Genomic DNA, 15,245 nt, shown 5'->3' with positions numbered 1-15,245 from the left:
TGCCCGTTCCTTCAGAACAACCTTTAGATGATAGCCATTTACTCCTTGGTGAAAAATAAGGTCGGTGAGATGTCTGAAAATTAACGTCTCGACACCTGTGGGCCTGGCTCCCTACACATTTATCTCTGGCCTGAGGATTAAATAGAAAGCAGACCAGTGGAATATACTACTCATTTTCTTTTGTTTTCTTTTTTTGCAGATTCCTATGACCCAAGCAGGGTGGAGAGGGTGTGATGGCACACCGCTGAGTGTGGGCCCGCATCTTTTGCTGACAGGTGACCCCCGAGCTGGCCTCAGCCCCGCCACCTGGGAGGAACCTCACCGGGCCATCCTTCCCCATGGCCAGGACACACATCGACCCCACAGAGTCACTCTGTGGAAATAAAGCAGTAGTCTGTTGAAAGCATCCGTTTTTATAGCACGAAGGGTTAATACCTATGTTTAGAGAAGAGTCACAAGGACCCTCAATGATGGATTTAGCCAAGCTGATAGAGCGTTTGGTGTTAATCTGGCTATATGTGAAAACTCAAATGTGGGTGGTTTACTGAATGATTTTAAAAGGACCAAGAATGTCATAAATCCCCCTTCATATCTCTGGGGCCTGCTGTCCACACTCACTTTAGGGAGTTTGGGGGACGTAGGCCTTTGCTAGTGTTTCAGCACTTTGAGTTTCCGGGAAATGTGAACAGATATGTATGATCCATTTCTCATAAATTTGGCCTTCTGCTGCTGAAGTCACTTTACCTGTTAAGTAACTTGCCATCAGCAAATGAAAGCGGTAGCTTGTAAGTTTCCAAAAGATGAAACCTTGTACTATGATGAATAAGAGTATTATTTATCGGCAATGAGATGCTCCGATCTTTTGCAAACATGCCATCGTCTGCTTTGCACTCAGTATTATCTATTTTTATTTCCTGTATGGATGTCTAGAAATTCTTTATATGAGAAATAATTGCTGGTAAAATAGACCATTTTAACAAAGTAACTATATTTCTTTTTACCAAAAAATGCTATTTTTCTATGATGTAAACAATTGTTAGGTGGCAGATTTTTAAGGTAGTTTATTGTATTTAAGAGTCTGTATCCCTTTGTGTGAGAGGAACCCAGAGAGGGTTCGCATTTGCTTTAAAGCATAAACCCCTCACCCATTCACAACTCTTGCTACTCTTAGTTTATCTTAGAAAGAGATGTCAATAGAGACATTCTTCAGGGTTAATAAAATTAACTTTTCACAAAGATTTTTTTTTTTTTAACAAATGCAGCTATAAGGTTATATTTGAAAATAACCCTCTTAAAACCAGCCAACATCCTTACAACAAATTTTTGCTGCCATATTCACTAGAATTACCAAAAAATACCCCATAGTTTCATCTTTGTTCATATGTGGGGATGTGCCCTGAGACCAGATCCCGCCTCCCCTCACCCCCATCGTCCCTTTAGAGAAATGTGTATTTTTATCTAGAATGATCTTTAATTAGCATCTGCATATTTTCCAAAAGTGCTAGAGACATTATATGTATGCCATTACAGAAGTATTATGAGGCCTATGTATTCTGCTGTTTACTATTGCATTAATCTGCACAAATTTTATGCATTTTTTATGCATTTGTCACTTCTTTCTAAGTCAGGCTTTCTCATGAGCTAACATTTCCTCAATCGTTTCTGTCTGCTCCCTCCCTTCCTCCTTTTTGTCTTTTTTTCTTCCTTTTTTCCTTCTCTTTCTTTTTCAGAAACCACCTTATAAATTTTTAAGCATTTTGAATTCCTAAAATGTGAACTGTTGAGTGGTCTGCCATTTGGCCCTAAAACAACTCTGGGCTCTCATGGCCTGTTTTTATCTGTACCATATGATTTTATTTCATCAGAACTTCATGTATTTGGACAGTAATAAACAACACAGAATCTAAGCAGTTCTGAGAAGTCTTTTCAAATCCACTTCTCCGCAGCCTTGCTTCTTCCCTGTTTCTCATGGTCACTCCTTTCCAGATTTTGCTTCATGTGAAATTAGAGGCTTTTCTGCTTCTCACAACCTGTGGGGATGACGGGCCAGGCCTCTGCTGGGAAAATCACTGGAGTCGTCTGGTACCACTGGGAGCAGCCGCCTGGGGGTCCTTGTAGGAGGGTGTACATCCCTCTTAGGTGAGAGAGGGTATATGTATATACACATACGCACACACACACACACATGCATCATGTATGTACATAAGCATGCATACAGACACATGCATGTGTTGTGTGTATACACACATATAGACACACATATATATACGTGTGTGTGTCATGTATGTACATAGATATTACCGTTCTGACTTTCCCCTTACAGTCTTTGATTTCATCTAAAACATCTTTTAATCAAAAGAGTTCAGTCAGAGCTTATTCCTTGAGAGAAAGTGAAGGATCCTAAAGGGAAGAAATCATCACAAACAAACCAGAATATGACACTCTTTGTTTTCTTCTAAATCCTTGTATCACATCACTCTGAAACTATTCTAAAAATTAAGGGGAGTTATCAGTATTTATCCCTTTAACCTTAATTTCTAGATTCTAGCCTGTACATAAGTTTTGGGGAGGAGAGGTAACTGAAAATGTGACTTTTAAACTTGCAATTTCTGAGGTAAATAACTGTTTCTAATCCTACAAAATAGCTTTCCCAGAGGTTTTGAACTTTTGCTAATTCTTCTTTTATGATTTCTGCTTCTTACACATGCACAGCTCTCTCATCATTTGTGGCTGGAAAGGAAGTATTCATATTTTGTGTTATTCTTTTTCTCATTCATATGATTTACTGTTGGTGTTTAATAATTGGGGGCTTATAAGATTAAAAGTTCTAATTTTGACTATTTGGACTTAAAAAATGTGAGGAATCACATTTGAAATGTATTTGTATCTCTTGATTTGCAAAAGAAGGGGGAAAATATTGGTAATATACCTCTAATTACCTTTCTTTGAAGAAAATTCCTGGACCATTGAAAACCAAACATCTTTATTATTGTTTTGAACCTTCTGTTTCTGCAAACTGCAGAAAACTCCCTCTGAAGGATTCACCATCCCCGACTGCATCTTTAGAATCCTTTTCCACATTTGTACCTAACTATTTGGGTCCCCCTTTTTTTTTTTTAACATCCCTTAAAAATATATGTACTGTGAGATCCTGATTTCCTTCTGAGAGTTGTAGGTTGAGATTTGATTCCAGTGGAAATTGTAAATAGATCCTTTTCTGTTTCACATGACAGTTTGTGAAGGGCTGTCTGTTGTTCACAGAAGTCCAATTGTCTAAACCCAAATGACCCTGTTGAGCTTAAACTCAAATGACTGCTTTCTACAATAGCAAAATGACTTTCTCTGATAGCACCTTGGTTGCAGGTTTCTGGGGGAAAGAATTTGATCTTCAGTTGATACAACTACTTCCCAGCTCTGAGCAGAAAGAGCTGATGGAAGATAAGGTGAACCCACCATCTCATCCATGACCTTCCAAGATTATACTTGTGTGTCTTTTGTTTTGTTTAAAATGACTAAATGATACACAGTTAAATGTCAGGTTAGCGTCTCCTGGAAACGGGCCAGCACTGCAGAATCCCTTTAAATATCTGGGCTCAGAGACCTGGACGCAGTGTCATCACTCTTTGGATGGTCATTGTTCTGCCAGGTCCACCTGAGCGCAGAGATGGAGTAAAGGATGCAAGTGTGTTTCTTAAGCCGAAGCTGTTGCAGGCCTGGGGACTTCTGCATTTTCTTTCTGTTTTGTTTTGAACTCCTGATTCTGCACATCTGTTTGTGGGAGGAGGGTTGCTACTCAGGACAGGATATAAGAGATGGATTCCAAGTGACCTTTAGGAGTCTGCCTGGTGGGAGGTCCTTTTCCAGGAGTGTGGGTTTGTTCTCTCAGGGACCCGTCAAGCCAAGAAGGAGAAGATGATAAAATAACATGAAAGATAGAATGGTCCCCAGCCTGCACATCTTTGTTTTTTTTTTTTTTTTTTTTTTTAAAGGTGGGGAGAAGTGGTAAAGACTGTAAGTAATTCAGCTTCTGGGGAATGTTGATGGGGTCTAACTCACAGCCCCCCAGAACAGTCTCAGGTTCATGGGCAGTGGGGGGAGGGGCAGGGCGCCTGCAGAGTTGTGTGTGTGTGCTCAGTCGTGTACAACTCTTTGCGACCCCATGGACTATAGTCCACCAGGCCCCTCTGTCCATGGGATTTCCCAGGCAAGAATACTGGAGTGGGTTGCCATTTCCTCCTCCAGGGGATCTTCCTGACCCAGGGATTGAACCCATGTCTCTGTGTCTCCTGCATTGGCAGGCAGATTCTTTATCTGAGCCACCTGGTTGTTTCTGAGTTGGGAAAAAAAAAAAGGTCCTTTTTACCTCTTTCCCATCAGCTTTTGCAGACTTGCCCTCATCCTTTCCTGGCTCCGTGTGTGGAGCTCAAAGCTCGAGAGTTCCAGGACCCTCTTCCTAGTCTGAAATTTCAGATCATGTCAAGATGCAGGCATTAAAATGAAGAGCTATTCCCCGCCAGTTGGTAATTCAATGCACATATTAGAATATAACTGGAAAAGAAGTCCCTTGACTGAATTAATGCTGTAGGATGAAGCGCTCAGGCCAGGAATTGGCTTTAAGCTCTGCCTAAACTCTCTGTGACCATGGCCACCTCTGCTACCCACTTGGAAACATTTCATAAGTGGGGAAAAGGGATTGAACTAAATTAGCTGGTTTCTTCCAACTCTAAGATGAAATAACTATTGTTTGGTGAAATTGAAAGTCCATAGGGTCTTTCACCCTGACAGAACAGTCCAAGAGTAAAATAATTTGAAAACTGCGGCTGTACATGACGGAGGACCGGGTCATTCCCGGGGTAGGGAATCTTGCCATGACTTAATCTTTCACCAGGGTGGTCTACTTCCCCCTTCCAATAACTTATCATGCTTTTGTTCCTCCACCCCGCCCCCCCCACCCCCCCTCACCATAATACAGACCAGCCAAGAGACTGACAACATTGAATTCTCCCAAACATTTTTCTTAGGTTAGAACAGGGTACCAGGGTGTTTATGAGCCTGGCAGTCAGTCCAAGGCATTAATCTGCAGTGTCCGTGTAGACTGCTTTTCTCACAATTTAAATGCACGCAGGTTCGGAGAGTTTATCTCTCCCCAGTTAAGGCGGCCTTTCTGCTTCTACCCCGAGGATAAATCTCCCCCAAGATAGTCAGCTTGTACTTCACAGGCTGGAAACGCTATCGGTCACCCCATTGCTTGGCAATGGGGACAACAGCCCCGTGGGAAACTAAGCATCATTCCTCCAGGCCCAGTTGGTGTCTGGTCTGGACTCAATGGGACAACCCAACTCTTGAGGTAGAGGTTGTGCCTGATCACATAGAGGCTCCATTTGCTGTCTCGTCTCATGGCTACTTCTGTCCTGTGCTTCCTGCTTTACTACCTATGGCTGTTTTTATCTTGCCTAACCCCACTGGCATTTCAGAGGTCATCATGGCAGGGCCAACTTGGATAGAAACAAACCCAAACGTGCGCTTACCTGAAATTTCCTCTGAGTATTTAAAATCAGGGAACTCTTCTACGCTGTTGATGGGAATGTAAATTGGTACAGCCACTATGAAGAATAGTACAGAGGTTCCTTAAAAAACAGAGCTACCATCTGATCCTGCAGCCCCACTCTTGGGCATATACCCAGAGAAAAACATAGTCCGAAAGGATATATGTGCCCCAGTGTTCATTGCAGCACTGTTTACAATAGCCGAGACATGGAAGCAACCTAAACGTCCATCAACAGAGGAATGGATAAAGAAGATTGGTACATATATGCAATGGAATATAACACAGTCATTAAAAAGAATGAAATAATGCCATTAGTAGCAACATGGATGGACATAGAGACTGTCATTCTGAGTGAAGTCAGAGAAGGAGAAATACTGTATGACATCCCTTATATGTGAAATGTAAAAAGGAATGGATACAAATGAACTTCCTTACAAAACAGACTCACAGAACGAACTTATGGTTGCTGGGGAGAGAAGAAGAAGGGATAGTTAGGAAATTTGGTATCACAGCATTGTTAATCAGTTATGTGTGTGTGTTACTAGCTTGGTTGTGTCCAAGTCTTTGCAAGTCCATGGAAGAAAATAAGGAAACCAACACTGTTGGGTTCCTACTGTGTGCCAAGTATGCTGCTGCTGCTAAGTCGCTTCAGTCGTGTCTGACTTTGCGACCCCATAGACAGCAGCCCACCAGGCTCCCCCATCCCTGGGATTTTCCAGGCAAGAATAGTGGAGTGGGTTGCCATTTCCTTCTCCAATGCGTGAAAGTGAAAAGCAAAAGTGAAGTCGCTCAGTCATGTCCAACTCCTAGCGACCCCATGGACTGCAACCTCCCAGGCTCCTCCGTCCATGGGGTTTTCCAGGCGAGAGTACTGGAGTGGGTTGTCATTGCCTTCTCCGGTGCCAGGTATGTTATAGCATAAATGTAATGTACAACACTTTACAAAAGAGAAGACAAATAATTGCTTACAGATGCAGCTCACAGCTGGTCAAAGGTCAGGGGTTCAAACCTATTTCTATACCCCAAAGTCATGCTGTCCATCTTAGCTTGCTGCATCCCGGAGGACAAGAGAATGATCCTCTAACTAGTCAAGAAATTCAAAGGTAACATCTTACAACACTATATGCATCTGTTAGAATAAGTTTCAGCTGCTTATCAGAATTGGAAAAACCAGTAGTTTAAGTGAAATGCAAGCTTATGCCTCTCACACTTCCAAGGAACTCAGAGGCAGGCAGTCCAGGGCTAGCATGTCCGCTCCATGGCAACTGGGGAGTCTGGGCTCCTTGTATCTTTCTGTTCTAGCATCCTCACAGGCTGGCCTCCATCCTCAAGGTGACCTCACAGTTCAAGATGGCTGCCAAAGTGCCAGTCATCTTGGACACTTTCCAGGTAGCTGACAGGAGGAAGAATTCTCTTCCCAGGTGAGTTAGCTTACTTTAAAGAGATGTCCAGGAAGTCCTAAACTCTTCTGCTTATATTCCATTTGCTGGAACTTAGTCACATAGTCAAACTAGCTGCAAGGGAGGTTGGGAGATGTAGTCCTTTAAATTGGGCACCATTATAGACTTGAATATTACCAGAATTCTGTTACCAGTGAAAGCAACAGGGAAACTTGTGATGGCTAGTGGGGAAAGAATAAGAAATGTGAGATGGGGCCTGGGAGGATTCATTTTGAGAGCTTTGTAATTTTACCACACAGTCCACCTTTTTTCGTATACAAGCTGTCAGGAGAGTTATTTTTGCCTTTGGGAAGCCCTGCATGCATGAACTTGGACAGAAGTCTGTGTTTGAGTCACAAAAATATTATGCCACACAATTTATACCAATATTTTTTAAATGACTGTCTTTATTATAAATGTCTGTTACTCTTGGAGGATTCCCCTGCCAGAGGTATAATCATGCCCATATTATATCTGGTTCAGATACAATTCATGTACATAAGATTGTACCATGAAGAAAAAGAGGCTAAAGTTTGCAGACTTTATTTCCTTCACAGTAGATTTTCTTTTGTAAGTTTGAGCACCTCCAATGGATAATGTCTATGAAGGGGTTTGTTTTTTTCTTTATTCAGAGAAGTTTCAGGTTACAGGGGCTTCCCAGATACCTCAAGAATCTGCCTGCAATGCAGGACACCCCGATTCAATTCCTGGGTCGGGAAGATCCTCTGGAGAAGGGAAAGGCTACCCACACCAGTATTCTGGCCTAGAGAATTCCATGGACATCCATGGGATAGAAAAGGGTCGGACACAACTGAGACACTTTCACTTTTAACTTTTCAAGTCACAGAAACATTGCCTAGATCCTGCCGTCACACACAATAGAGAGAAAACCTCTTCTTATGAAAATAAAAGGTGGTTTCTTGAATAAGATTTGCTCATGGTGTATCGAAGAATCTCTGCAGGGCAACCCAGAGTGAGCTTCAGGTGAGCTCTGGGATCACAATCTGGGTTCCCACCGAACGGTCATCTCCACGGGGAACCCCATGATGACACAAACAGTGCAGACCAGGCGGAAACTATCACTCCCACTCCTCAGTCTTTGCCAGGTTGGCTACACGGTTTTGTTTGTTCTTGAGTGATATTTAAGAAATGTGGCAATTGGTCATTTTTCTGAGGCTGCACATAAATCCTCCAGTTTGAAGCTGGTGAGTCTCAGTACATCACTGGCCAGGGAGCCAGCCCAGCAGGTGCCTCTGTGTGTTCCACCCACTGTTTAGTTCAGAGGCACATTGGGGTCCACAGGGTATGATATTTGGATTCCCATTGCCTTGAAATGTTCCCATTGCCTTGAAAATATGCCCCAGCAGCCCCTCATTCTGGAAAAATGAATGACACACTTAACGCCAGTCAATCCGAAGACCTGTAGGCTGAAGAAGAGTCGCCCTAGCTGACCACAAATGTGTGAGAAACCAGTGCTTACTGTGTATGTTCTTGAAATGTTTGAGGTTGCTTGTTACACAGCATTATACAGTAACAAAGTTGCTGACTGAGATATGGGCTAGTTCCATTGTTCATTATATACTGTTGTGTTTATGGTGGGATTTGCATGCTCTCAAGGCATCCATGGAGAAGGCAATAGCAACCCACTCCAGTACTCTTGCCTGGAAAATCCCATGGACGGAGGAGCCTGGTAGGCTGCAGTCCATGGGGTCGCTACAAGTCAGACATGACTGAGAGACTTCACTTTCACTTTTCACTTTCATGCATTGGAGAAGGAAATGGCAACCTACTCCAGTGTTCTTGCCTGGAGAATCCCAGGGACGGGGAAGCCTGGTGGGCTGCCATCTATGGGGTCGCACAGAGTCAGACATGACTGAAGCGACTTAGCAGCAGCAGCAGCAAGGCATCCATGAATTTTTTTTTAAAGTCTTTGTTGAGTCTGTTACAATATTGCTTATGTTTATGTTCTGTTTTTTTGACCATGAGGCAGGTGGGATCCTAGCTCCCGGGTCAGGAATCGAACCTGCACCCCCAGCGTTGGAAGGTGAAGTCCCAACCACTGGACAGCCAGGGAGGACTCCATGAATTTTTATAGTTTACAAATGCCTGAGGTCAGGGCCTTTGGGGATATCAAGAATCACCCAGAGGGAGGTGTGTGCTCAAGAGATTAGCTCTCTGCCCTTTGACCCCATACCTACCCCTGCAAACATGGTTAGATTGACCTGGGCTGGTTGCCTTGGGAAACCTCACCTCTCACCCACCTGGTTTATACCGGCCAAGTTGACCTTGGACCCTTCCTCTGATGCTTCTTCAAAGGCTAAAAATCATTAGAGGCATCTCTGCTTTTTGGACATTCAAATACCTGTCCAAAATCCACACAGGAGGAGATACTGTGCTTCTTAGTGCTCAGATTCATGTCTTTGGAAATATCCTTGGCTTCCCTGGTGGCCCAAATGGTAAAAAAAAAAAAAAAAAAAAAAAATCTGCCTGCAATGCAAGAGACCCAGGTTTGATCCCTGGGTCAGCAAGATCCATGGAGAAAGGCATGGCAACTCACTCCAGTATTCTTGCCTGAAGAATCCCATAGACAGAGGAGCCTGGTGGGCTACAGTCTATGGGGTTGCAAAGAGTCAGACACGACTGAGCAACTAACACTCTCACTCTTGGTTTCTAAAGGGACAGTCACTTGAGAGAAATAAGGAAATACCTCTGAGGTTCGTGGAATTCGAGTTAGCTTTCCTGCCAAATAGCAACACTGGCTCTTAGCCGTTAGAATAAATGGCTTCGGGGATGAGCAATGTCCCAAAGTCCCCTCCAGAGGAAAAAAACCCTTCTCATAGAGCTGAGCCTGCAGGAGGGTGCTGGCAGCTCCGCTCAGCCCTGGAATGCTCGAGATTCAGCCCAAGGATGCTCGAGATTGGCAGGTGGGGCCTGGCCATCTGTGTGGAGAGGCACTGGGAAGTAGCGAACTTTTCAGAGCTGGGAGGTACACACTCTGTCCTGTGACTCCAGGGATGAGAATGACGTCTGTCAACCTGCGCTTCCTTGGAGGAGGTGTCCCACCAGTGTTCAGACACTAGAGGGCAGCATCGGCTCATTCCGAGGAAGCAGCTGGTCCAGAGCATCTGGTACCACCTTGCTCTGGGGAGGCTGGCAGCTTTTCCTGCAAATGGAACCCCTGACCTACTCATCTAAGATCTGGGTTGAGGTACTTTGCTGCCATCAGTCAGCATGAAACAAAGACTCTTCGGGGATTCTGCTCCTGGACCCAAACTTGATTTGTGAAAATATGCAGCTAACCCACAAGCTTTTTGTTGGAAGCATACATGTGCCTTAGAGCCAGTGGGGCTTTGGACAAACAGGCGTCTGGTCACTTCCTGTTATCACAGAGAGGGTTTCATGAGGGTCAGATAAAATAATGCAAGAGAGAGCTTAGCAAAGCGCCTGTTCAATCAAAGTTCGTCAGCTGTCATGCTGTGGCCTGGGAAAGCGGCCATGCTGGGCACGTGTGCTGTGTTGCTCAGTCATGTCCAACTCTTTGCCACCCCATGGACTGTAGCCCGCCAGGCTCCTCTCTCTGTAGAATTCTCCGGGAAAGAATACTGGAGTGGGTTGCCATGCCCTCCCCCAGGGGATCTTCCCAACACAGGGATCAAACCCAGGTCTCCCGCATTGCAATCAAATTCTTTACTGTCTGAGCCACCAGGAAAGCCCTTGCTGAGCACAAGCCCCAGAGAAGAGAGGCCAGGAACTGGGGCTCTTGCAGGACACTCCCCCACACACACACCCCGCAGAGCCCCTCCTGGGCAAGAGACCCTCCTTGACATCCACAGAAGCACAAAGACAGACCTCGGTCCTAGGCCGTATGACTTCTGGAGCCTGGCTACCTTTGTTGCACAGAAATTGCCCCTTGGGTATGGACCCTTAGGGGACAACAGCATCGGCCACACAGGCATAGGGGTACCTGGTTGACCACCAGACTTCCCCCCCTCCCCACACCTGCAGCCCTGCCCGTGCCCATCCCCCTGGGCAGCTCTGGGTCCAGTTGCTCCTGGGTGTCCTTAGCTCCCTGGTAACCCTCTGCTGCCCCTGCAAGCATGATAACCTGAGACAAAGCTGAGTTATTTTGCACCCCTCTCACCTGTTTTCCAGGTTTCCCTGGTGGCTCAGAAGGTAAAGAATCTGCCTGCAATGCAGCAGACCCAGATTCAAGATTCCCTGGAGGAGGGCATGGCAACCCACTCCAGGATTCTTGTCTGGAGAATTCCATGGACAGAGGAGCCTGGCAGGTTACAGTCCAAGGGGTCGCAGAGTCAGACATGACTGAGCAACTAATAGTTTTATGTTTTCACCTATTTTCAAAGGAGCTCAGCTCCAGAAGTTTCTGAGGGCAGTGACTGCCGAGAACTCCCAGGGGTTGTAATCTGTAGGTTGTCGTGGGGATGGATGGGGCTTGAGCGATCTCAGAGGTCATCTTGCCAGAGGCCCGGAGTCTACATTTCTCAGTGTTAGACTCACTAAGTAGCCAGGTGGCCTGGGGCAAACACGTCTGTATAAGCAGCACGATGGAGTCGTTTCTGCCCCTCCCCCCACAGGGGACGATTGTCAGCATCAGTGCAGCGGGAACACTAGATGGATCCCCAGCACTTACACTTTCACATGGTGCTTTTTTGTTTTCATAGAGCAGCCACTATGGAGAACAGTACGGAGGTTCCTTAACAAGTTACAAATAGAGTTACCATTTGATCCGGCAGCCCCACCCCAAGCATATTTCTGGAGAAAACTAATTCAAAAAGATCCGTGCACCCAATGTTCATCACAGCACTGTTCACAACAGCCAAGACATGGAAATAACCAAAGTGTCATACACATATATTTGTGTGTATGTATGTATGTGTGTGTATATATATATATATATATATATATATATAGCAACAAATATGTATATATATTGAGAGACAGAGACAGTTGAGAGACAACTCAGGCAGCTCTCTGTGGGTTGCTAGCCCTTCTGCTGACTGCTCTTGTTCTAGATTTTGCTCCAAATCAGCTTTCCAAGGATGTTTGCAGAGTGAACAGTCTGAGATGTGTCCGTCACCAGGGCAAAGGACAGGTTTGTGGATGGCCAGGTGTGATAAAAACAGCCTCCCTCGGGGGCAAAGCACAAGCACTCATTGCTCCTCTGACCCTGTGGGTTTCCAAAGCGAGGGCTCCTGTCCTGCAGGCGGGTGTCATCTGGCCCTCTTCACGGAGCCCTCTGCCAACTGGGGGTTAGGGATTTGGATCCAGGGCCAGACAATACTGCCACCCGACCTAGGGCCCTTGCTGAGTGTCACACAGCCTCCATCCTGACTCCTGTGTCTGCTGTCCCCGCCCATGATACCCAGGTGGCCTCGCTTACAAGGTGGGTGGCAATCTCAGGACCCTCTCTTTCTGAACCCCTTTCAGCCAAGGTTGAAACCCTTATTCACCATCATCCTGTCAGCCAGGCACACAGATATTTTCTTTCCTATTTTGCAGGTGAAGCAACAGAGGTTCAGGAAGTTTAGAGATGATTCCAAGGTCAGGTTATACATGGCAGAGGAAATGGATCTGAAAATTGTTGCACTTGTTGTTTAGTCCCTAAGTGGTGTCCGACTCTTTGTGATCCCATGGACTGCAGTCCGCCAGGCTCCTCTGGGATTTTCCAAGCAAGAATGCTGGAGTGGGTTGCTATTTCCACCTCCAGGGGATCTTCCCAACCCAGAGATTGAGCTCGTGTCTCCTGCATTGGCAGGCGGATTCTTTACCACTGAGCCACCAGGGAAGCCTCATCTGAAAATTAGTGCTGCCTAAGAGGAAAAATACAGTACTGCCTCTAACCTCTTTCTCTCTCTCTCTCTCTCTCTCTCCGCCCCCCCCCCCATATATATGCAATGTTGCAATGAATATGGGTGCAAATAGCTTTCCAAGTTGCTGGGTTTTTCCTCTCTGGATAATTAGCCAGCAGTGGAGTTGCTGGATTATATGGTAGTTCTTTTTTTTTTTTATTAAATTTAATTGCCAAGTTTGTGTTTATTGTTATAATTTTTTAATTTAATTTTTATTTTATATTGATTTACAATGTTGTGCTAGTTTCAGGTGTAGAGCAAAGTGATTCAGCTATACCTCTATATTTACATACACATGCATATACTTTGGGGCTTCCCTGGTGGGCTCAGACAGTAAAGAATCTGCCTGCCAATGCAGAAGACCAGTTTCATCCCCTGGGTTGGGAAAATCCCCTGGAGAAGGGAATGGCTACCCACTTCAGTGTTCAGGTCTGGAGAATCCCCATGGATGGAAGAGGCTGGCAGGCTAGAGTCCATGGAGTGGCAAAAGAGTTGGGCGTGCGTTAGCAACTAAACAACAACAGTATATACTTTTTTGGATTCTTTTCTAGTATAATTTATTACAAGATACTGAATATAGTTCCCTGTGCTACATGGTAGGGCCTTGTTGTTTCTTTGTGCATAGCAGTGTGTATCTGTTAATCTCACAGTCTGAGTTTATCCCTCCCCCACTCCCCTTTGGTAACCATGTTTGTTGTCTGTGCCTGTGAGTCTTTGTAGTTAAGCTCATTGTGTCACATTTTAGATGACACGCATAAGTGATATGTCTTTCTCTCTCTGACCTACTTCACTTAGTATGATCATCTCTAGATCCAACCCTGTTGCTGCAAATGGCACTATTTCATCCTACTTTATGGCCGAGTAGTATTCCATTGTATATGTGTACCACATCTTCCCTATCCATTCATCTGTCAGTGAACACGGGTTGCTTCCTTGTCATGGCTATTGTAAACAGTTCTGCGATGAACATCAGGGTGCATGTATCATTTCGAATTAACATTTGCTCCAGACATACGCCCAGGAGTGGGGTTGCAGGGTCATATGGGAACTCTATTTTCCATTTCTAAGGAAGCTTCATACTGTTCTCCATAGTGGCTGCTCTTCTGTCCCTTTTGTTGTAGATTTTTTTAATGAAAGAGACCTCTGAGGAAACTTCAACTGTAGGTTCCAAACATTGTGTGTGTGTGTAGGGAGAGAAGGGTGGGAATGCAGATTGGAAAGGGGAAAGGAAATGGGCTTGGCTGGCATTCGGTGGTGACAACCTCAAGTTTTGGACAAAACCAAATTCAGGCTGTGGGGCCTGGCCACGTGCCTGCCGCTGCCCGCCCTCTCTGGCCCTGGGGCTTTGTAAACACCCAGCGGGTTCCCACAGCCGCCAGGCCTGCTTCACCCAGAGGAACACTTGTGATGTGCTGTCCCCACAGGGATGTAAACTGGAAAAGTGTAAACTGCACACCAGGTTTGAAGACTTCAAAAACCAAGTGCAAAGTAGTTCCGTATTTTTATATTACACATCAAAATACTATTTTACTGGGTTAAATAAAACACATTACTAAATTTCATCTCTTCTCCTTTTTGAAAGGTGCTACCGGGGAATTGAAAGTCACTGACAAGTTCTCAGGTGGTTCAGTGGTAAAGAATCCACCTGCTGATGCAAGAGATGCGGGTTCCATCCCTGGGTCCGGAAAATCCCCTGGAGAAGAAAATAACCCACTCCATTATTCTTGCCTGGGAAATCTCATGGACAGAGGAGCCCGGCAGGCTACATCCATGGGGTAGCAAAGAGTCGGACACGACCGAAAGGCTAAATAACAATAACAAAGAGGCTTGCATGTGTGGTTCACATTGTCTTTCTCTTGGGTGATGGGGCTCTGTTGGCCAGGTCCTGCTCCAGGAAATGGGCGGGGATGACGAACTCGCCCAGCATCACACACCTAGTTAGAAGCTTGGCTGCAACTGAGACGACGCGGCCCTTGCCCTTACTGCCTCAGCCAGGCGGCTCTGGGTGAAGCCCGCTCTGGGAGGTTTGGAAGGAAGATGAGATGGTCCTGTTTTCTCCATCGCTGGCCCCGAAGCGCCCAGCGCAGGGCCTGGCACATCAGCACAGGATGCGGGTTGCAGGTTCATTCATCCTTCCTCCCGGCTGGGTGCCTCTGACGCCTTTGCAATGCTGCCCCCTGCTGGCCCATTCGTGGAAGTGCCCAGCCAGGTCTCAAGCGCTGAGATGCCTGGGTTTGTTGTCTGAAGGTGTTACTGCTGGGTACAGCGTGTTGCATGTGTGTGGGTGATGGTGCGTGTGCACAAACCAGCGCTTGTTTTAACACTCCTCAGCTGACAGTGGTCCTCAGCGTCACTCTCCTCCCATTTTCCGAGCAGCAGTTGTTGGGT

The 15,245-nt window shown here is 45.6% G+C and overlaps 1 protein-coding gene across 2 annotated transcripts in view; it reads left to right on the top strand.

Annotated features, from left to right (window-relative positions):
• JCAD (junctional cadherin 5 associated) overlaps nucleotides 1-2,997 on the top strand; it is an 80,209-nt gene extending 77,212 nt beyond the window's left edge. For both annotated transcript variants that reach the window (XM_061126362.1, XM_061126363.1), the window contains one exon: nucleotides 200-2,997. In XM_061126362.1, coding sequence (XP_060982345.1) covers nucleotides 200-234 — 35 coding nt within the window. In that variant the 3' untranslated portion in view covers nucleotides 235-2,997. The remainder of the gene's footprint in view (nucleotides 1-199) is intronic.
• The last annotated feature ends 12,248 nt before the right edge of the window (nucleotides 2,998-15,245 follow it).

The sequence above is a fragment of the Dama dama genome, chromosome 23 (genome assembly GCF_033118175.1).
Source record: "Dama dama isolate Ldn47 chromosome 23, ASM3311817v1, whole genome shotgun sequence".
NCBI lineage: Eukaryota > Metazoa > Chordata > Mammalia > Artiodactyla > Cervidae > Dama > Dama dama.
This window is presented reverse-complemented; position numbering and strand designations above follow the sequence as displayed.